Source organism: Hippichthys cyanospilos, chromosome 3 (assembly GCF_059441005.1).
Source record: "Hippichthys cyanospilos isolate Australia breed blue-spotted pipefish chromosome 3, RoL_Hcya_1.0, whole genome shotgun sequence".
Taxonomy (NCBI): Eukaryota; Metazoa; Chordata; class Actinopteri; order Syngnathiformes; family Syngnathidae; genus Hippichthys; species Hippichthys cyanospilos.
Window position 1 is genome coordinate 22200873 of NC_142371.1, and position 23366 is coordinate 22224238.

Below are 23366 nucleotides of genomic sequence, written 5' to 3' on the forward strand. Positions count from 1 at the left end.
ACACATGACCTCGCCGCCGGCATCGTACCGTGTGAGTGTGCTGTTGGCCAATTAAGTTTGACGTGTGTGAGAGGAAGAGGCAGGAAGACAGGAAGATGGATACCGCCCCGCTGCGAGAGCTGAACTTTGAACCCCACTTATCTCATTCCAACGACGAAGACAAAAATGTTCCAATTTTTGTCTTTGTTGGTCAGCCTCACTGCTCAGTTTTATTGTGAAAGGGCCAGTAATATAGCGCACGTTCAAAATGGCTTTCATTATTGCACGCTCGCACAATATATGGTGGAATTAGGACGCAAACTCTGCTTGATCTTGACAGTAATAAAACTTTAATTGTCGTCATCAGGTCACGTAACCCATCCGCCTTCTTGTATCAAACAGTCACACGTCAGGAATGACGAGAGGCTTCAAAATGGCCGCCAGGAAGACAAAAGATCCAAACACATCAAACGGGAGCAAACGCAACAGTTTCCACTTGTAACATAACTATTTTTCAAGATTATGAAAATTGTGCTTGGGAGTCTACACTTGTCAGGCTAGCAAAATACTTTGCTAGCAGACATGTTGTAGCATAGCATAAAATATTTAGCATATAGCATAAAATGCTAGCAGATGTTTTGACTCGACATGCTAGCATATATCATGTTAGCATCCAAAAAATTGTGTCATAAAATGCTAGCAGAATTACTAGTGCATACAGTACATTACATCATAACATTTTAGAAATGATTTTTATGAAACTGTTAGCGGTTATGTTTTCACAGCATACCAGCATATGTTATGTCATAACACGCTAATATATAAGTTCATAAAATGCTATCGGGACATGTTTTGACCTAACATGCTCGCAGATATTCTGTCATAAATATAAAATAGGACATTAATGTCAGTTACCCTTTTTTTGCCATAACATGCTAGCAGTTATGTCTTGACCAATCCAGCTAGCAAGCATGATGTCACAAAATGCTTGCAGACATGCTTTTACATAGTACACTACCAGGACTTATCATCAAATGCGAAAGATAACTTTTAACAAATCACTAGTAGACATTGCATAAAATGCTATCAGATATGTTTTGAGCTAATATGCTAGCTCACATGTATTACATAATTTTAGGGACGGGTGAATATCGAAAACCGTTTTAATAATATATATGATACTCGTAAAGTATACCAGCCACCGATTCTTCAAGAGCCCTCTTGTGGCCGTTTTGTCAGAAGGTAAATTACATGCATGGCTGACATTTTGTGCGTGAATTTCATCCTGCTCTATCCTCTTTCCTCTATGAATTTTTTATTAATGCTTTGTATATTGTTAGTCTGTTGTCACCAAAATATAGACACCTATTTTCTATTTGGCATCGTATGAAAACCTAATGCATTACGGTATACACATTTACTTGCTTTAATGGACTGAGGACATCCCAACATAAAATGCTAGTAGATATGTTTTTGACATAGCATGCTAGCAGAGGTTAGGCCGAAAACATATCATGCAGACTGACATTTCATCAAACGCTAATAGGATATGTTTTGACCTAGCACGCTAGCATATATGTTCTAACATGCAAAAATCACACAATCTCATGCATGACGCTTTGATCCCTCGAGCTACAATAAATTTGCAAAAAACGTCCAACAGTGTGCATCACCCGCAGTAAATTTCCAGACAACACGTCAACGTGCTTCGCTCACAGTGCAACACTTTCTTCTGCCTTTCATGCATGACAGATCCTAAAGATGCTACAGCTAGCATTGAATAAAGTAAAAAAATAACGTTAAGAATAGTGTGTGAGCAATGTCGTTTGCAGTCAACAGTTATCATTGGTTGTCGTTTTAGTTGTTAGTGATCGTTAGAGGTCACTATCAGCTAGACACAGGTAGTCATAATCAGTCAAGAATAATCGGCCATTAGCAATAACTATTAGCTGTTAGCATTTTGTAAGCATTGCTGTAAAACATAGACACTAAGGTATGCGCATTCTTAGCAGTTATTGCAGGCTAGTTAGCGAGAAGTCTCTAAAATGGGTGCATGCACAGCAGCTTTTATTGGTCCTTAGCAATTGTTAGAGGTAGTAGTGCTTAATGGTCACTAGTGGTTGTTAGTCGTTTCGAGCATTCATTGGCAGTATTTTGTGGTTTTAGCAGTTTTTAGTGGTCACTAGTCATCAGTCATTAGTGGTGTCTGGCAGCCATTAAAAGTCACCAGTGGTCTTTATTGGTTACTAGTAGTTAGCATTTGCTAGCAATAGTAAGCTGTTACGAGCTATTGTTTGTAATTGTTAGCAGCAGTTAGCTTTCACTCCCTGTCGTTAGCGGTTACTAGCAGTCATTATCAATTAGCCTACAATGGTTGTTACAATGGTTGTTTTGCGCTTCATGCCGCAATTGCTGTGAATGAAAGCGAGTGTCGGCGCTATTGGACTGTTGCATGCTAGACTGCAATGGTATGCCTTCGGGGTGGATGTTTTTTTTTTTTTTTTTTCTGCACCTAAATGAGCAGCCACGTTTTTGTGAACACAGAATGTTAACGATGTTGGACTGTCTGCAACAGTATGGCTGCATGGAGCGGGACCATGTGGAGACAAATTCGTCCCAGAGGAGAAATGGAGAAGAACGAAAGCAAAAAAGTATGGCGATGTAAATGAGACGACCAGATAAGAACATTCTACACAATCTTTCTGTATGCGTGTTACTCGTCAACAGATAAACTATTAGCCGAAAGCTACAGTTGTTTACTTTGAAACTGAACCTTTGAGCAAAATGTGCGTGGTGTCATGGATGCTGTGAATGCGATTCCATCTGCGATCCTGGCGCCCTCATACTGGTTCAAGGAGACTCCAATCTTTTTGCTCCACTCTTATCTTCTAATCAGCTAAGCTTCAAACAACGTGCAACAAAAGGGAATTAAAACTAGCTCTCCTGCAAGATGCCAATGTGTTGGGAACTATGATGTATTTTGATCGAAGATGAAGATTTGGTCCAGTTATTTATGATGGTATTTCTTTGATGAATCTGTTATTTATTTTCAGAACCTGTTATCAATAAATAAATGGTACTTTGTGTATGTACTCAGTGGTAATGGTCATTAACTGTCGCTAGTTGTCGTTAGCAAGAGGACGTTGAGATGAGTATGCACAAGTGATGTATGGAGATAATTAGTTGTTCTTACCAGGTGTTTGCTTAATAATGTTCTGGTATTTATCAGCAGCTGTTAGCAATCATGAGCTGTGACGAGAGGCCATTAGCGGTTGTTGGGGGTTACTAGCGATAGCTGTCAGTACCATTTGTTCGCAGTAGTCATTAGCAGTAGTTAGCAGACATTAGCAGTCACTTGCGGTTATTAAATGTCAGTGGAAGTCATTGGCTGATGTCACTTGTAAACCTTAACTGTTGTTAGTGTTCACTAGCTAAAGTTAGCCGAAAGTAGCGGTTAGTGGTTACTAGCTTTCGCTAGCCGTTTTGAGCAGTTGTTAGCATAGTTAGGGGTCATTAGCAGTCAAGAGCAGTTCAGAGTGGAAGTTAGCATTTACGTGAAAATGGAACACAAAGTTGACAGTCTGCTGTAGTTATTCAAAGTGTCTAAAGGTGCTAACACGACCACCACAAAGAGGGGGCGCTACAATTTGTGACTAAGTGCAAATCAGGCTAACACACAAGCTAACCAATCACATGCTTCCAAAGTGTACACTACACAGGAAGTCCCCCCCCTCATAAACACAAATTGGTTGCAGTTGGAAATTCACATAAGAACAAAACAAAGAACAAGTTGTGCTTTTTAGATATACGGCAGCCATGTTGGCAGCAGTGGGCCGAGCCCCTTAAGGTCCAAAGGTTCTGGAGGCGTGATACTGGCTGGGCACTTTGGGTTTGATGCCTCTGCTGTTGTAGTAGTCGACCACCTGGTTGGGAACCTCAGCTAGCACACTTTTAGCCAGGGCTGCGGGTGATGCCTGGGGGGTGGGAAACAAAACAAAACAAAACAAAAACTCGAGATATTATTATTTTTCACTTTCATAGGTTTGCCACTATAATGAGCTATCATCGTGACTGATGATGGCTCATATTCCATCATCCTCATTATCATCATTTCATCGTCATGCCCCTCCGCCTCAACATTAGTGTTATTGTTTTCATTTGCATCATCAACATTCTCATCATTGTTCTCATCGTTTTCAACACCCTCATTCTGATGACAACCAAAATCATTCAAAGCAGAGGGGTTCTCATCATTATCATTATTCTCATCATCCTCATCTTCCTTATCCTCATAGTACTGTGATCATGTGACACTCACATGCTTGAAGTTCCTGAATGGCACAAACTGTACGATATCTCGTAGTACGGGCTCTCCTCTCGGCGACCTGAGGATCCCGTCATCTCCGTCTAGCATCTGCATGTCTCCAAAATCTGCATTCCCCACGCCCACGATGATGACGGACATGGGAAGGTGAGACGCTTGCACGATGGCCTCACGCGTGTCCGCCATGTCTGTGATCACGCCGTCCGTCAGGATCAAAAGGATGAAGTATTGCTAGCATAAACAAGCACAACAACAATCCCTCAGACTGTGTAGCTCATACAGATGCGTATGTACATAGTAAGTATAAACATTAGCTGATATTTTAGCTAACAATTAGCAACCGCGTTATCTACCATTGCCTCTTTGGTGTGAACCTCCTGCGACGCAGAGTTTGCCACTTTATTTATGATGGGAGCGATGTTGGTAGGTCCGTAAAGTTGAAGTTTGGGAAGGCAAGCCTGGTAAGCCTCTACCACGCCCTGGATACCTGAAGGAACATGATAAACACATGACAATCACACCATGAAACAATTAAGAACCTGCGAAACATGAGAATCATGTGACAAATTCATAAAAGGGTCACACAAAGCAGATGTGAAAAAGCAGGAGAAGCATGGGAAAAACATGAGAAGCACATGAGAATGTTCACCACTTCCTCATGGTCTTATCTCACTTGTTCACAGCTCAAATAATAATGATGTAAAAGTCATTTTGTGTCCTCGGTTTGAGGTCAAGCTAAGTGAGATTAAGGTGGTCCATGTCCTAGCATGCCACGGGGCGTCTCTGATGTAAAGGAACGGTCACCGAGGGAACGCTCGCTGTCTTAATTAGTGCATCAGAACGTGACCTTTAGCTGTAGGACGGCATTAGCTGTTAGCTTGGTGACAGCTCTGACAACCTCAAATTATGAGGCATTCACCAACAACAATGCGGGTCTTACGATCTGTATCATCATCGTCATTTTTATTACGATTCTCAACATCATCTCTCGGTCCTAATTATTATCATCATCAGAGCAACATCAATATTTGCATAAAGAGAATATTGGCTTTGTCATTATCATGATATTATGTTCATCCTCATCATTCTTATCATCCACGTCATCTACCTCATGATTGACTATCAACTTTCTTGTTGTTTTCATTATTATCGTATCACCATCCTCGTCATTTGATTCTCATCGTTATTTTTTTCATCATTATCATGATGACCGAAAAGGCCATTATATATTCATCATCCTCATTATCATCATTTTCAGATTCATTATTTTCATCTTCATCATCCTTACTTTTGTTTTAAGACAGTAGTATCAATATTGTCATTCTCATCCTCGCACATCTTCTTCATCATTTACCCTATTGCCAGCATCATCTCATTGCAATTACAATATCATACAGTACACCGAGTTATCACCACATAACTATTCTCATAATCGTCATTTTCTCATCATTATTCTTATTATTCTGCTCAGCATCATCATAATCATGCTCCTTGTTATTGTCGTATCATCCTTAACAGAAAAACATCTGAACATTTTTATCAAGGTTCTCACCACTATCCTCATCACCCGCTTGTCAGCATCCTCACAGCTCATTATCGCTTCAATTATACCACGTCATCAACATATCATCCTCATCACAGTCTGTTCAAAATCTGTCATCCTCATCGATCATCTTCCGCATCATATCATCACCTTTCGCGTTATTATTCTCATTATTATTCTCATCGTCATGCTACATGCTCTGTGTCCGTGAGTTATACGCGTTCAGAGTTCTTTCTTTTTCTAAATGAGTGAGTGAACTTCAAAGCACCTACCTGCACACTCTGGGTTCTCCTCGTTAAAATTCACTGCAAAGTCGTGGGAGACCTGGAGGGGAGGAAGAGGAGGTAGAGGAGAAGTAAGGTGATTGGATGGACGTAAAATGTCTTTGATGTCTACTTCAACTAAAAACATCAATGTCAAAATTACTTTCTCATCTTTTTTTACCTTTCTTCTTTCCGAGACAATATTTGCCAGAATATTGTTACGCGTTCATCACTTTTTGGAGGGTTTATAATTCATGTAAGAGCAGTGCTAATTTTCATTAGCCTGTCAATGACGATTGGCAGTTTATGTTAGCATTTAGCTAACAGACTTTGAATGTACCTTGTAGTCTGGTGGGATGCGAGCTCCAAAGCCAAATGCTGGAAACATTTTGTCACTGGAACAAAAGAGAAACAGGGTGATGCTCAGGCGCTCAGTCAATTCCCTTTTTTGATTGGTCGATGCCTACCTGTCGTAGTCCTGGCAGATCTCGCCCACAGCAACCAGCGCCTTCAGGTACTCGTTGGGTCGGTATGGGTGGATGTAGTGCAAAGAGCAACTGTTGCGAGGGTCGCCATTGGACGCTGTGAAGTCTATGGCCACCTGATGCAGGGAGCAGCCAATCAGATGTTGGGATGTAATGTGTAATTTGTGATGAAATCGGTGGAATGTCATGCGAGATGAGTGACGTTAGATAAACATTAAAAGAGATCCTGAGATTCTGCTGATAGTTGTATTTTGATTGCTTCCTGTTTTATTTTGAAATGACTTCTCAGTTCGGCCAATCAGCTCGCTGAATCCACCATCAGCACTTCCTCTTTGCTGTGTTGCCACAATGACATCTTTGACGCTATGATGTGTCAGCATCTGCGTGACCGGTGGGACCGGTGCAACCACACAAGAAGGTCTGTCGTGGTCGCTAAGTGGGACACCGGGGCGGTGGGTTGGTGTTGCCCTGGCTACCGTTGCCGTGGCAACATTATCAGAACCACTCCGGGAACCCGGGTGCCTCTTGATGGAATAAGAAGCAGGACTCTGACCTGGATGCGACTTGTGCACGTATGTGTGTGTCTGCACATGTGTGTGTGTGTGTGTGTGCTCACGGTAAATTGGATCTGGCAGCCCCCCATGATGTAATCCAGGAAGGAATGCATCTTGATGATCTGCAAACAAAGAATATAATGTTGAAAGAAACTAAAAACTTTCATCATGCACTTCATTCACCAGCGGACGACGTTTGATGAGGATGAACACGCTTCCCGCACACATCACTTCAGGCACACGCTTCGTGCACACGCCTATTCTGGTCCTGGAGGATCCGGGGATTTCTCTTCCACTTATGCTATATTTAAGTGACTTCTGACCTCTTTGCATGCCACTTTTATGTAAATTTTATGACAAAACGACCATGAACATGAAGAACGGAGGAAATGAAGAAGCGCGGTGAGTCGATGGTGGGGGGCTCATGGGGGTAGCCCCCCTGACTGCTTCGACATGCAGTTGGATGAGAGCTGGGAGGAAGGGAGAAGGGGAACAATGAAACAAGGGGAACAGGGAATGAGGGGAAAATAATGTTGTTGAAAAATGAGGGAAATAATACACGTAGGAAATTAAAAAAAAAAAAAAGACAAATCACTATGGGCCTACAAATAAACCCGTATACAGTAAATGAAACGTTTTATGGCTCTATATGCTGCAGTATAGGTGCAACAACTAGTCAAATATTGAATTAATTTATAATTATTTTAGAGAATGGATTGTTTGAATCAGTGGTTCTCAAATGGAAGTATGTGAAATTATAACAAGGTTTCTGCAAGTGTTAATAAATCTAAGATAAGGGTTTTTAATGATGTCACAAGAATGGTACATTTTCAAATTAAGAGCCAATCAATTGGAGCATGAAAAAGATATTGTTAAATTGTGTTTTAGGAACTCCTTTGCAAAACATTGTAAGCTTTGTTTAACGTTTTACATTGTCATCAGTGACGCAATTTTTCAACAGATAAGCCAGAAATAAAACAGATTGTTAATTAGATCGGACATGTATGGCACAGAACTATGTTTTAAGGATTTTGTTTTCATTAAAAAATGATTTGTGCTGATTAGGATTTACTGTACTTGGCTAAGGAAAATAGAGTAATCCTATTGAAGTTCATCTTTTCAATAAAATAATTCTGAAGTCCTCCATGAGAACAGTCTGATTAAATAAAAATAAAAAAAGCTTTTAATTTGAAAAACAATTACCACATTTTTGCCTATGTTCTGACTTTACAGACCAAACCAATAACAATTTCATAAATAATGATTTTTGTATATTTTCTGCACTGTCAATTTGAAATAATATCCCCTTATTGAATTAAGTAATGGATATGAAAACATGCTATTTGAAAATCTGCTGAAAAAAAAAAGAATCTCCAGAATAATTGATTATTGAAATGATCTTCAATTGCAGCCCTGCTACATTGTCCACCTCATATAAATCCCTAATAAACTTGTTGTGTTGTTGGCCTCATTAGGGACAGCGGCTGCTCTCATTCTGTCTGTTGGCTCCGCCCACAGCGCGCTGGCTCATCAATCATGCTAATTCACCTGCTCATTTAGACCGCCCAGCATTCAAGCTCACGTTCACACCCACGGATAATCGCCAGCCACTGTCAAGGCCAATCAAGACAAACAACTGACTGCTCGCCACGTAAAGACAGGTCTGCCTCACATTCAAAAGGTCGTGGGTTCAAATCTAGGACAAGGAAGGCTAGGACAAGTAAAGAAGAGAAACTTAAGCAAAATTAGAGCAGTGGTATATAAATATAAATATATATATATATATATATATATATATATATATATATATATATATATATATATATATATATATATATATAGTATTTTAAATGTTTATTTGAGTGTTTGGCTAAAGGTGGGTTTAAAAATGTAAAGTATATTAAAAACTGTAAGCAAATAATCTTTAAGTACTTAAAATAAATTATTACCTTAAGTAGTAGTTGATTATTTTAGGTAGTAGGTAATACAGTACTAAAGAAGTCGATTACTTTATTGGTAATGAGTACTAAAGTAATCAGTTACTTCAAGCAATTAATACCTTTAGTCCTTCATTAACAGGTAATTGAGTATTTTAGTAATTAAAATCTAAACCTGAAGTAATTGAGTACTTTGGTACCTAATTCATTTAGTACCAGCCATTTAGACACATCTTTAGCCAAGTACATGAAAAAAGAAAACGACGTCTATGGAACTGATTGAGTTCATTTGCTCTTAATTTGAAAATTTAGAGTTCCGGTCATGGCATTAAAAGATTTGTTGATACCTGCATGAAACCCAGTTAAAATGTCAGTCTGAAGCACTGGTAATAAGTACTAATGAGTAATAAGTACTGAAGTAATCAATGACTTCAAGTAATCGATAACTTTCGTACTTAAGTACAAAGTTAAGTGCCTAAAGTAATTGTTTACTTTAATGTACGACATTATTGAGTATTTTAGTACAGAACCTAATATATTTCGTACCAGCCATTTAGATTTTTTTCAGCCAAGAACTTGAAAATAAATAAATAAATAAATAAATAAATGAGTTCCTGAGATTGAATGAATTCTTAAAAAAAAAAGTAAAAAGACATCTTTGGGATTGAAGAACTTAATTTGCTCTTAATTTGAAAATGTAATGTTCCTGGCATTAAAAAACATTAAATTAAATTTTCTGATACTTGCATAAAACCCAGTTAAAAGTTCACCCCGAAGTGACAACCTTTGAATTAGAGAACAAAAAAAAGAGTATCGTTGACCTTGCACTGGTTGAGAATGACGATGCCAGAGTTCTTGTAGCCCTTCTTCTTCACTTTGTATTTGGAGTTTATACAAGGCCACTGCACCTACACAAACACACACACAATCACATGACCATATTACAAACCTAAAATTCTGTAAAAGCTCTCGCTTCCAGCTGAACCCTCATTATTTTTGTGTGTGTGTGTTTCCAGCACTTTGGGTCATATTTTGCAGGGTTGTTTCATAGCGTCTGCTCCTGATTGTGTGTCACTAACACGTCCATCACCGAGTCACTAAACACACTGTGAGGAGGAGGAGGTAGAATGGAGGAGGTCGCCAAATAAACAATGGAATAGGAGGAAGGATAGCGGGAAGACAGCCAACCAATTCACAATTGAGGAAGAGGACAAAGGAGTAAGGGAGGAGTATGGCAAAAAAAGGAGGTGGATGAGCGAGAAGAAGGAGACAAAGAAAAGGAAGAGAAATACTCAGAGAAGGTGGAGGCAAAGTATGAGGAGCAAGGGAGAGGGATGAGTAAAGGTGGAAGGGCAAATAGTATAGTGAGAAGAAATGAGCAATATAATCAGTAGAAGGTAGGAGAAGAAAAAAGTAGGACGAGAGATGGAAAGAAATTGAGTAAAGGTACTATATAGAAAAGAGGAGATACAAATGTAGAAGGAAAGAGAAAGATGAAGAGAATTACGGGTATCTGTACAGTCATTATATTTTTTCACGTCTGAACTAAACAAATGAACTATACTAAACTAATATATCTACTTATGCGCAAGTGCTTTACTTTGCTTAGCATAAGCTATATAGCTTGACAGAGTGTTTGCGTATGTAGCTAATTTTTAGCATACTACACCTGTATGTTCTATAAAAGACTCTTAGTGAAAAAATAAGCTTGCTTTGATGAACTTGTTCAATCCCAAACACTGTATTTATAGATCTTTACAGTGTCCACTCATTTGTACCCAGGTATTAATTTAGGTTGTTTTTTTTTTTTTGCAAATATTATATTAAAGGGGGGTCTCACATTAGTTTTCTGTACTAAAATGAAATAAATATAAAGTACCTGAATGAATGTGTAAAACTTAAAAATTACGTAAAAATACGTTTTGGGGATTGAATGAGTTTTGAATCACGTTTTGGTCATCTTGTCAACACTTGCGTTAGCTTTAATTAGCATCCCTTCCTTCCTGTATGGCGGAAATCTTTGAATGTGTGTGTGTGGAGGGGTCTTTACAAGCTGGCTGTTACTCGCTAATTGGCACTTCCTGTCTTGCTGGAAGCTTCAATTAACGGCTCAGGTTTCGCTGGTTCAGCATCATTTGAGCTACTTTAGCCTCCTAGCATCACATGACTTCAGCACTAATATTACAACTAGGTTAGCTTGGCATTAAAAGGAAAACGGATCAGACACAGCAGAGGTTTCATTGTCTCAGTCGCATTGTCTCATAGCAATATAATATTATGGTCTCATGTGATATTATGGTCTCATAGAGTCTCAATGTCTCATGTTGTCATAGTTTTATAGCCTCATTCATTTCACGTCACAGCCACCATCTTGTTGTCTCATAGTCTTATGAGGTTATAGTTTCATCTCATTTTATTTTGTCTCATTGTCCCATTTGTCGTATCATAGTCTCATTGTCTCATAGCTTACAGGTCTCAAACTGAAGTCTTATGGTCTCCCAGTCGCAAGTTACAGTCTCATGTTGTCATCACATCACAGTTGGGGTCATGATCTCATCATGGCCTTTTGGTATCATAATGTAATAGTCTCATGTTGTTATAGCCTTTTGATCTCATCCACTGCCTCATAATCTCATAGTCTCCTGATCTCAATCATCATGTCATGGTCTAATGATACCATGTCCTCAAAGTATCATCATGGTCTCATAGCCCTATGGTGTTGTAGCCTCATAGTCTCTCATGGTCCCAAAACCTAATTTGATCACATTCCTATTGTATAATGGCTCTTTGTATCATAGTATCGTAAATGTTTCATCGTCTCATGGTTTCATCGCACCCTGATCTCATAGCTTTACGATTTCAGTGTGCGACATGTCATTGTTTCAAGGCATTATGGTCTCATAGCCTTATATAGTCTCATATAGTATTAAAGCTTAATCAATCAAACTCTCATAGCCTCATGATCCAATAGTGTTAGTTTCTCATGGTGTTAGAGTCTCATGGCCTCATGCTGTCCTGGTGTCATTGTCTAATAGCCTAATGTTCTCATAGCCCCACAGCTTTGCAATCTCATGACCTCATAGCCTCTCATGGCCTCATCAAGTTGTGCAGTTGTCAGTGTGTAGCTGTCAGTGTGTGGTTGCGTGACTCGTTGATCCGTTAAATTGCTTCTGCAGCTCAAGTTGAAGACGGATCACAAGTTTTCACGCTTTGGACTCGTTGGGATTTTTTGGTCTCCTCCAGGAGCTGTTTTATTTATTTATTTTTCTTTTTTTGTCTTTCACGGCGCAGCAGAAAGTTCAGAACAAACGACCCACAGCACTCTGAGGAATTCCTCTATCGTCTGCTGAGACAGAAAACATCTGCTCTTGTTCTTCAAGTCAATGTCTGAATGTGACTTTGCTCGCTCATCACTGCTGCTGCTTAAATAGACACACGCCACCTGCTAAATAACTTGCCTCATTTCATACTCAAATACTCGCAAAACACTTAACGCGCTTTGATGGCGCATAAAACGAAGCAATGAAAATAACCCTAATAAATGTTTAACCATAAACAAACAGTAGTTTGAGATTAAATGCAAATGGATTGATCTTAAACGTTAAACAAAATTGAATTGTACTCTGCGGGCCACAAGCTAGTATCACTGAATATCATTCTTAAAAATGTTATATATAATAGCTGATATTGTGCTATTTGTAGGTGTGTGATTTGTGGTACCTGTCGTCCATCAATAGCGCCCCGCATCTCTTGGAAGGTGGCCTCGAACTCGCCAATGTAGTCGTGTTTCCCGTTTGAGTCCCAATCCCACACTGTGCACTGAACACGCACACACATACACACCTTCATTTACATCTCATTACCTAATATTAGCAAATTAGCTTTGGTTTAGCGGCTGTGCTTTGGCGTTGTGACCATGTTTCATTGATGAGGAAAAGAAAGAAGTGATGTCATTATAACCCCACAAGCCAATTAGATGATGCGTATGCCACAGGAAGGAAGGAAGGAAGGAAGGAAGGAAGGAGGGAGGGAAGGAAGGAAGGAAGGAAGGAAGGAAGGAAGGAAGGAAGGAAGGAAGGAAGGAAGGAAGGAAGGAAGGAAGGAAGGAAGGGAGGGAGGGAGGGAGGGAGGGAGGGAGGAAGGGAAGAAGGAAGGAACTAGACAAAGGAAAGAATGTAGAAAAAAACAGGAAAGAATACATCGAGAGAGGGCGAAGAAAAGATGGAAATGGAAGGCATAAAAAAGGATGGAACACAGAATGTGAAAGGAAATTATGGAAAGAAGGAAACATAAAAGGAAAAATGCAAAAAACAAAATTGTGAAGGAAGTGAAGAAAGGAACGAATTAAGGAAGAAACTGAGTTACTATACAAATGAAATTGTAAAAAGGAAAGAAAAGTAAATAACGGAAAAAAGGAAGGGGGTAAAAAGGAAAGAAAAACCAAAAAGGTATAAGAAAGGGAAGGAAGAAAGGAAGGGAGGATGAAAAAGGAAATAAAACAAAAAGGATACAGAAGGAAAGGGTATGGGAAGGAAGGAAGAATTGAAGAATTGAAGGAAAGCAAGGGAGGTAAGGAAGGAAGGAAGCTAGAAAGAAAATATTCAGGAAGAAATGAAGGAAAGAAATCCACAGAAGGGAAGGACAGAAGAATCAGAAAACGGAAGGAAAGAGGTTAGTTAAGCAAATATTTGAGGAAAGAAGAAAAGACAAAAAGGGTACCGTAAGGAAGGATGATAAAGGAAATAAAAACAAAAAGGGCACAGAAGGAAAGGGTATGGGAAGGAAGGAAAGAAGGAAGGAAGGATAATCGAAGAAAGGGAAGGAAGCTTGAAAGAAAATATGCAAGAAGAAATGAAGGAAGGAAAAAAATAGGGGTAGCACAGAAAAATCTGAGTAAATCAAGTAAAGTGAAGGTAATATTCGAGGAAAATAAGATAACAAGGAAAGCAAGGGATGAGACAGAAAAATGGAGCAAGCAAATGGAAGAAAGTAAAAAATGAAGGCAGGAAGGCCGAAAAACAAAATGGGGAAGCCGAGTAAAGGAGCAAGGAGGGAAGGCAAGAAAGATAGTGGTGGAAAAAGAGTGTTCCTGTTTGTGTACGTGAGCGCCGTCAAGTGTTAACGAGCTGTCACTGTGACAGAACATCAAGTGAGTCAATTAACCAGCAGCCCCAGCGCTCACTCTTCTCCACTTTCTTTTTTCTCTTTCTAATCCGCCCGACTGTCTTCAAACATCAATTTTGCCCACTTCCACTCAATCGTCGCTCTATCGGGAAAGTGCTAAAAATAAATGTTACCGTACCCATGGCAACCACATAAACTCCACTAGGGATTCATATATTTTGTCAACATCACAGAGATTAAAAACGCTACAATTGGACAGTTGGGAGGAGGACAACACTACCCATAATTGCTCAGTAAAGACTCACAGGTAAAGACTCACAGGTGGTCCAAAGCGACACATCGTGACCATTGATGACATCACTATGAAGACGGGAAGTGTTTGTGAGGAAGTGACGCGTGTCTTTCTACCTGCAGCTTGCGTTCGTGATCTCCGTTACACAGTGAGTTGAGGGAAACCTTGAATGTTTTCCACACAGGATTCAGGTTGTTCATGACCGTCTGAAAAGAACACAAAATCAATAACACGTGTGATGCCATAGCAGGAACGCATGTTACGTGTTAAGTGGGCACGCTTAAGTGACTTCATGCCTCTGTCCTGTAGACAAGCTGCAGTGTGGCATCTTCATTCAGACGATAGATTTCCAGGAAGGGGTCCGACTTACTGAAGAAGTCCTGAACGGCACAAACGTTACCGCATTTCAAAAATATTTATAGTAATACGAGAGATTCGTGTTTCTGATAGCAATTTGTTAGTGTGTATGCGCCTATATGTGTGTGTTAAAGTTATGTTCATGAAAAAAAAAATCAGTTGTACTTGTGAGAGCGTTTCACTTGTGTGTTTGTGTGAGTTTCAGTAGTGTGTGTGAGAAAACATTTCAGTAGTCTGTGTGAGGGTTTATTTGCATGCACGAGAGCATTTCAGTTTCTGATGTGTCAACGTTTCTGTCATACTATTCATATAAAAAAAATGTGTTTAAGAGTATTTCAGAAATATTTAAACTCACTAATATGTGAGTGTTTCACATGTGTATGTGAGAGCATTTTGTTAGCGTGTGCGAATGTGTGTACATGCATAAGTTATGTATGTGACCAGAAAAAAATCAGTAGTGCTTGCGAGAGTTCAGTTTTATGTATGTATGAGAATGATGATATAAAACATATAAGATAAGAGCATTTCAGTAGTTCTTGTAATCAGTAATGTATGAGAGCAAGTCACCAGACTCCAAGCATTTTAGCCTTATGTGTGAGTGTATTTGATCACAAAAAATCTGGCGTTAGAGTGGTTTACTGTGTGTATGAGTGATTCTATCGTAAAAAAAAAAAAAAGTGTAGTTTAAATAAAAGTCTTTCAGTTGTGTGTGTGCACAGTGAGAGTTGTTTGTGAGAGTGTTTTAGTTTTGTGTGTGTGAGTGCTTTAGTAAAAAATCAGTAGTGTGTGTTAAAGCATTTGAGTAGTGGGTATGTGAGTGTTTCGGTTGTCTGTATGAGTCTGGTGAATTGCTCTCATACATTACTGATTACAAGAACTACTGAAATGTCTGTATGAGCTTTTGTGAGAGCTTTTCACTTATTTTACATGAGTGTTCCTACAGTATAATTACACAAAACTAATCAGTCCTGCATGACAGCGCGATTTGGTTGTGTGATGTTGTGTTTTTCAGGTATGCAAATGAGCATGAAAAAAAAATGCAATGTGTATGAGAGACTTTTAGGAGTGTGTGTGAGAGCAATTCAGTCATGTATGAAAGCGTTCCGAAAATTTATGTAAGAAAAAAGGTTCAGTCGTGTGTGAGCATTTTAATAGTGTGTTTCTGAGCCTTTCAGTCATGTGTTCAATAGTGTGTGTAAAGTGTTTTAGTTTTGTGTGTGCATTCGTCGTTGTTGTGTGGAAGTCGTGTGTATGCGTGTGTGTTTGTGTTTAAAATCACCTTGTCATCCAGCTTCCTGGCACTGAAGGAAAGCTCGATGTAGTCGTCGTTCCCAGTCAGCTCCTCTGCTGTGATCTAAACACACATGCGCGCATACCCACACACACACACGTGCGTACGTACACACGCTAGTGATGAGGGGCTCATTATGTAGCAATGATGCCAAGTGCAAAACATGCAGCGAACAAGCTGCTACCCATAATCAAATTCATCATCATCATTATCATCTTCTTCACCATCTACATCATCATCATTAGAATGGTCATTGTCATTATCTTCATCATCAGAATCGTCAGTATCATCATCAATATCAGCATCATTATCATCAAAATGGCCATTGTCATTATCTTTGTCATCTTCATCATCAGAATCGTCATTATCATTACTTTCATCATTTTCTTTATCATCATCATCGTCCTCGTCATCATATTATCATTACAGTATTATCATCAGCTTCATCTGTATCATCGCTATCATTACCACCTTCATCATCTTACTTCATTTTCAGCTTCATCATCCTTATCATCATTCTCATTCTCATATAATCAGTACATTCTTCATCATTATCTTCATTGCTGTTATTTTTATCATCATCAAAATGATCATTGTCGTTGCTTTTCTATACTATCATCTTCATGATCATTGTTTTCATCATCATCTTGTCATGAACATAACTAGCTTCATCGTTATCATCACACCTTCATCATCGTCTTCTTCACCATTATCAATGTCATCATTATCTTCTTTTTTACTGTCATTATCTGTCATCAGCATCATTAACAAATTCGTCATTATCAATGCTTTAATAATTTTCTTTATCATCATTTTAACGATCCTTTTCATCATCATTATCTGTGTCATTAACACCGCCATCATCATCATCACTGCCAATATCTTCATCATCTTGTCGTCGCCATCAGCTTCATCATCTTTATCATTGTCATCTTATTATTACTAATCATCATCTTCTTCATTATAGCAGCATCTTCATCATCGTCATCATTTTCCTTATCGTTTTCCTCATCCTCATCATCTTCCTCCTTGTGATCATCGCCGTCTTCATCATCGTTATCTTGTTTTCATTATCTTCCTCATCATGTCATCGTCATCAACATTATCCTTATCATTACTGTCATTACCTACATCATCTTCTTCATCAGCAGCAACCTTCTCATCATCATTTCATTCATCGTCATTATCATCATCATTACCTTGGTAGCTCAGTACAAGACCAAAACAAAATTTCAAATCAATTCATGTCCTGTAAATTACTATCCTCATCCCTATCATCCATTATAATCAAAACGATGGTGCAAAATATCGACCTATGACGAAATAACGACAAGAATAGAGCAGCATGGTACGGTTAGTGTGACTGCTTTCCAGCTTTGAAAGTTCCCGGTTTGTTGCCTTTGTCTTTTGGTACCTTGTAACAAAGTGGCGACCAATCCAATCTAAAAATGACTTGAAGCTCTTAAAAGAAATTTACCGTGATGATAGTTTTTCCCACGTTTCCTCCTGGCCTCAGCAGAGCTTTGGACAGTTTCCTCTGAGAAATTATCTGCACACATGCACAGACACGTTAGCACTAGCGTTAGCATATGTCGTGTTAGATATAATTCAACAAGAGACCTGTCCCAGCGTGCACTCCACCGCTCCTAGGAAGTCAGCGTTGTAGTTGCTGTTGTTAATGTCGAACAGTTCGAAGCGTAAACGCTGCACCTCTTCAAAGTAAAAGTCCAGCGTGAAGACTTTGGAGTAGGACGGGTTGACGCAGCTGCGCATCACCTCCGTGCGGTCCACCTGCGAAACCACAAAAGGCTCTAGCATTTATCAACAAGGATAACATATCTACAATACATAATAAGCGTAGATCGATTGCTCTTTATTGCGCCCCCCCCAATATCCATACGTGCCATGCCACTACTCTTGCATTATTGTCTTGATCAGACAAGTCAAGCCGTTTTCCTTTTCATAATGGGTCAAAGTCCACCAGAAAAATTATCCACGCAGCCTCGTTGTTGACAACAAAGAGGAAATAAGGCGGCGCTTGATGAAAGTGTATTTGAAATTGCAAACACTCCAAAACAGATGCATCCTATATCGAATTAGAGGATATATACAATCCTTTTGAGACGTGTAAATGACATTGTAGTACTTATTTCATATTTGAAATAATGTTATTGAAATACAGATATGTGGAGGAAGTTGGTCTGCTTTTGAGTTATGCAGGTATAAGTCAACTCCCCTCCCAATATGGGGGTTGAAAACAAGGGAAAAAAAACTTGACTTGTACACAAAGAAATTTTTTAAAAAAAAGTTAAAGATCATTAATGGCAAGACCCAAGTCAAAAACCAGGTCCAAAATTGTCACAATCAAATAAAAAAAAAGTGAAAAATAATCAAAAGCCATCTCAAAACTTAAAACTCGCCACAAGGCCCTAAGTTAAAAAGCAAGTTACAAACAACACACAAAAAACAGTCGGAAAAAAAACTGCACCAAGTAAAAAAGCAAGTCAAGAATGAGAAAAACAGGTCAAATAAACTGAGAGACCCTTAAAAAATGGGCAACAAGTATCCCAAACTAGCACATACACACACGTACATGCATGTGCTTGTGATGCTGTTGCCTTGGCGACGCACCTCCATCCACTGTCCGTGCGACTGCATATTGAGCACGATGCAAGGGTCCGGTTTGGAGAGAGCATCTCGATCGCTGATCCCTTTACACGTCACTCTCAGTTCCACTTTGGTGAGGCACGTAGACTCCAGCAGACCCAACGAGTCGCACGCCGAGTCGTAGATGTCGCTCATCATGGTGGCCGGGACTAGACGGGGAAGTCTATGTGCGAAAGGCAGATGTCATGTAATTACGGTTAGCGTGTGTTCGAGTTTGGGTTCGGGTCTGTGTGAGCATTACGTCATGTGTGTTATCAGACGCCCGCACAGGAAGTCATCATCCTCCATTGGCAATTTCCTGACACACTGCAGCTCAGGTTACGCACAACATATTGCACAACACCATTGAATGGCATTTTTTGTCATTATATGTCATAACATTGACTGGCATACTCTTATTTCATCGCTAAACACTCACACCATCACATTCATTCCTCACACTTTGTAACTTTACAGCATCTTTATTACATTGTTTTACTTTTTATTTACTCATCCTTCTTATTCTTCATGAGTTTTCATCACTCTTCATCCCTCTTACGCCTCCCTTAAGTATCCCTTCAAGAATCACAGTCATTTTATATTCCTTTTCAATACACTTCATTACTTTTCCAGACTGACACGCCTCATCACTTTGTGTCACTCTTTCATTTACATTCAGAAACCCTTTTCATTTCATGTATTTTCTGTTATTTCGAGCTCACATTTATGACGATTTTTTTTCCAGATGGAGAGATCCTATGAGAGAGTCAAAAAGTAAAAGATCATGGCAGTAGTTTGCCAATGGAAGTGTTCAAAAGCGGCAGACTTCCTTTGCCCTCAAGGTGAGCCTGGAGGACGGAAGCGTCGAGGTGGTGAGGTTCACCAACGTATGTGTATGTGAGTGTGAGCCGAGCAGGTGCATGCTGGGAGCGTCAATGGCGGCCCGCTGAGGCTTTGCGGCGGCTGAGCAGTCAAGCGGCGGATGAATGCTCCCGCAGGCAGAGCGCTGACATCCTGCGGCGGATTAAAGAGCGCCGGTGACATCATACGCGACATGGTTAATTATTGTTGCCATTCAACAACTCCCAAAAGGATTATGGGTAAATGTTTGAACTTGTCACATCCAGACTCGTTGTCGTGCTTTGTAATCAAGAGGACAAACATGGAAGTGCAGCTACTAATCACATCAATCTGCTCAATTTGTTTGACATTTTTGTCAAAATAAGTGTCAATAATAATATTTGTCCAAAGTATAGCTGTTGGGGAGTGTGTCATAGTTACTCAGCGGTGGCTGCGGTAGAAAAGCGTTAAATCGCTATAGCTAGTAGCTTGTTGTAGGTCAAGTGGCGCTAGTTGGCTTCAATTACTAAATTAGCTTAGTTAGCTAGCTTTGTTAGCTTCACGCCAAGGCTTCTGCCAGAAGTTTTCGATGGATGACTGTTCCACATGGACAATGTTTGATTTTCACCAGCTAACTTAGCTTAGTTAGCTAGTTTGTCGGCTGGTTTGATGTCACCAAGCAAGCATCAATGTGATTGGTCGGTAGAGTCAAACTAGGCCAAGATTATATTGTCTACCATGTGGACTGCACACACAAGTGCACAAGTCTACCTATATGGTATTGTGAAAACAAATCATGAAAATGACCATATATAGTCATGAGAAAGGTGTCAAAAGTAGCAAACACATAAAAATGACCAGCTTATTAGAGTTTATAAGAATCTTAAAATTACCATATGTGATTAAGTAACAGCATGTCGACTCAAATGACCTAAAAAAATAAACACTGAATGCAAGCGGAAACCTGAAACGACAAAACCATATCGTCTTCACCGTCATGAGGATGATGAAGAAGTGTTAGCTCAGCGCTAGTCTGTTGTAAGCGTGTGGATCGATAAAGCAGCACACCCTGTCACCTGAGCCACTTCCTGACCATTCCAGGTCATGTGATCGGCATCAAGGTGAGTCCACCATATGTACAGTATCATAAAAATAGAATGAATGCACTATATACAGAATATAAGGTTTTTGTATGTATGCCAAACGCCAAGCCATTTCCATATAAATACATTCAACCTAAAAACATTTTTCCCAAGACTGCCTTCCACTCTGTGCTAATCAGACAACTTAGTACTACAATTTGCTAGTGAGGAAAAAACTGAATCTACCAACTTCCAGTTAAACTCCAGCAATATTGTCTACTAGTGTTTTTAATGCAACACAGTTCACTCGTAATTGCTTAATTGCAATTATAAATGACACTTACAGTAGAATGAAAATCAACATTACTAGTAAGACACAGTTGTACTACAAGCTAGTTGAGTTGTCTTGATAAGAAAAAATGAGCTTACTAGTACAAAAATGTACTATTTAACTCTTTGTCCACACTACTAAGACAAATCAATGCACTAGTAGAGCTTTCTGCATACTAGTTGGAGAACGTTGGGATGTATAACATCTATGCTGTGTTACTCATGAGGTTAAACTACTATCAGGCCTCATGGTGTTACTAGTTGGGTTCAGCAAGCCACTAGAGTACTTTGTTCTCACGACTAAGACAACTCAGCGCACTAGTAGACATTTCTGGACATGAGTTGACAACTTTGTCATACTAGTAGGACTACAATGCTGTGTTAGTAGTGAAGTAAAACTACTATCAGGCCTCTCGGTAAGATCCAGGAGCCTACTAGTACGACACATGCCTACTAGTTCCACCTGGTTGTGTTACCGGTGGAGCAAAGTGGTTTGCTAGAATGTTTAATATTATTTTAGAGGGCCAAAATATAGGTCAAAAATGCCTAGACAGACACGCAAGTTACTAGTGCACTAGATTGTTTTACAAGTACTGCTATGTACTGTGTATTAAACTCTCTACAAAGACAATTCAGTGCACTAATGATATTTTTGCACATTAGTTGCCAACTTTGACATACTAGTCGGAATACTATACTGAGTTACTAGAACGGTAAAACTACTATCAGGCCTCTTGGTGTTACTGGTCCAGGAGACTACTAGTATGACACATGCCTACAAGTTGGAGCTGGTTGTGTTACTAGTGCAGTGGTTTACTAGTAACTAGTAAGTAGTTGGTTTATTGGTAATCTAAAAGTAGTAGTGGATAAAGCGTGGTAAGACACTCTCAATTTACTAGTGCACTAAATTGTCTTATAAATATTGACAAAGTGTGTACTTGTAAATGGATCTCAAGATGCCTATCAAGAGTATCAGACAAATGACTTCATATAAAGCTGCAGTATCTTAAGTGCCGTGCACTGATATGCGCTTTGTTTCCACTCATGAAATAATTCATCACACAAGTAAAATGACTTTGCCACACGAGTAGAATTCCTGATTTTTCCACTACTGTCTTTCACTTGTGTATGACATTACTGCACAGAAATAGGACAACTTTGGCAGAACTACATGGTATTGATGAAGCAAAACAATTTGTGGACATTTTGATATTACATTCAGCACAGTATTTCACAAAGATTTAATTGCGTATTTGTTGAGTAGCACTACTAATGGTGAAAATGTTATTAGTTACACACAGTCGGTCCACTAGTGCATTGGATTGTTTTACGAGTGAGGACAAAGAGCTCCCACTCGAGTGCATGGACCTTACACTTGAGGATATCAAATAAATAATCAAATTGCTTTTCATCGACATTCACGTTCATTTATTCATCAATACTCTACATGCAAAAGCATTAAAAGGAAAGGAAAGATCTCTTGTTTCTTTGTGAGGAAAAAGATGAGGAAGATAAGAGGATGAAGATGGTGGAAGTATAGGAATGCCATGCGGGAGAGTTTTGGCAGTTTTTTTGTTTGTTTTTTTTTACCTTCAGTGGTCAGATGCGTGGAAAAAAGATGGAAGATGGCGTCACAAAGTTTGGGCTTTTGGGATCTCAACTGATATCAGCGCTGCACACCTTCATCCTCTTCCTCCTCTTCTTCTGCCTCTACAGCCTCCCGTCGCCGCGCGCGCGCCTTAAACGTGGGGAAAGCCCGCACTCACGCACACACACGCGCATTCATGACGGGGGTGTTGTTGCAGTGTGAGGACGCCCCCTGGTAGGCTATCACACGAACTGCATCAATCGACGTTCGGAAGATTTTTATTTATTTATTTTTACTCAAAAACACAGTAAGCCCATTTCGCCATTGCTCGCAATAGAGTTAATGTTTTGTCCATTCCTAATTTAATAAATACATTATGAATTTAAAGTACCTTTAAAAACACTTTGCGCCACTTTCTGCCGATCATGACGTCACGTGGACTACAGCTGATGCAATAACCAATTGTGGCTCCAGTTAGGAACGTCACGTGACCTAATCCAGGCAACAGATAAAGTGTGATTGGTCATTACCCAAACCTTAAGCACCTGATGTCATTTTCACACAAGCAAGTTGAATACGTGTTTTGAAAAGAAATAATTGTACATGAAAAATAATGTTGGCATCACTTTAAGTGTAGTCAAAATATTTTTCCTGATGAAATGGTACTATGCCATTAATTTTTCCTTTCAATTAATTAAAAAAATAAATAAAACGTAGAGAAACGTCCCGTA

General features: G+C 39.4%; 1 protein-coding gene across 1 annotated transcript; it reads right to left on the minus strand.

Moving 5' to 3' along the window:
- Window positions 1-326: 326 nt before the first annotated feature.
- cpne4a (copine IVa) lies at window positions 327-22746 on the minus strand. Its single transcript, XM_088410607.1, has 16 exons — window positions 22638-22746; window positions 18781-18979; window positions 17770-17940; window positions 17627-17698; window positions 16138-16212; window positions 14798-14881; window positions 14618-14707; window positions 12806-12904; window positions 9907-9993; window positions 7211-7270; window positions 6577-6710; window positions 6450-6504; window positions 6119-6170; window positions 4657-4790; window positions 4298-4534; window positions 327-3953 (listed from the first exon to the last, which is right to left on the minus strand). The coding sequence occupies exons 2-16, from the start codon at window positions 18952-18954 to the stop codon at window positions 3822-3824; spliced, it is 1656 nt and encodes a 551-aa protein (XP_088266733.1). The 5' UTR covers window positions 18955-18979; window positions 22638-22746; the 3' UTR covers window positions 327-3821.
- Window positions 22747-23366: the final 620 nt, after the last annotated feature.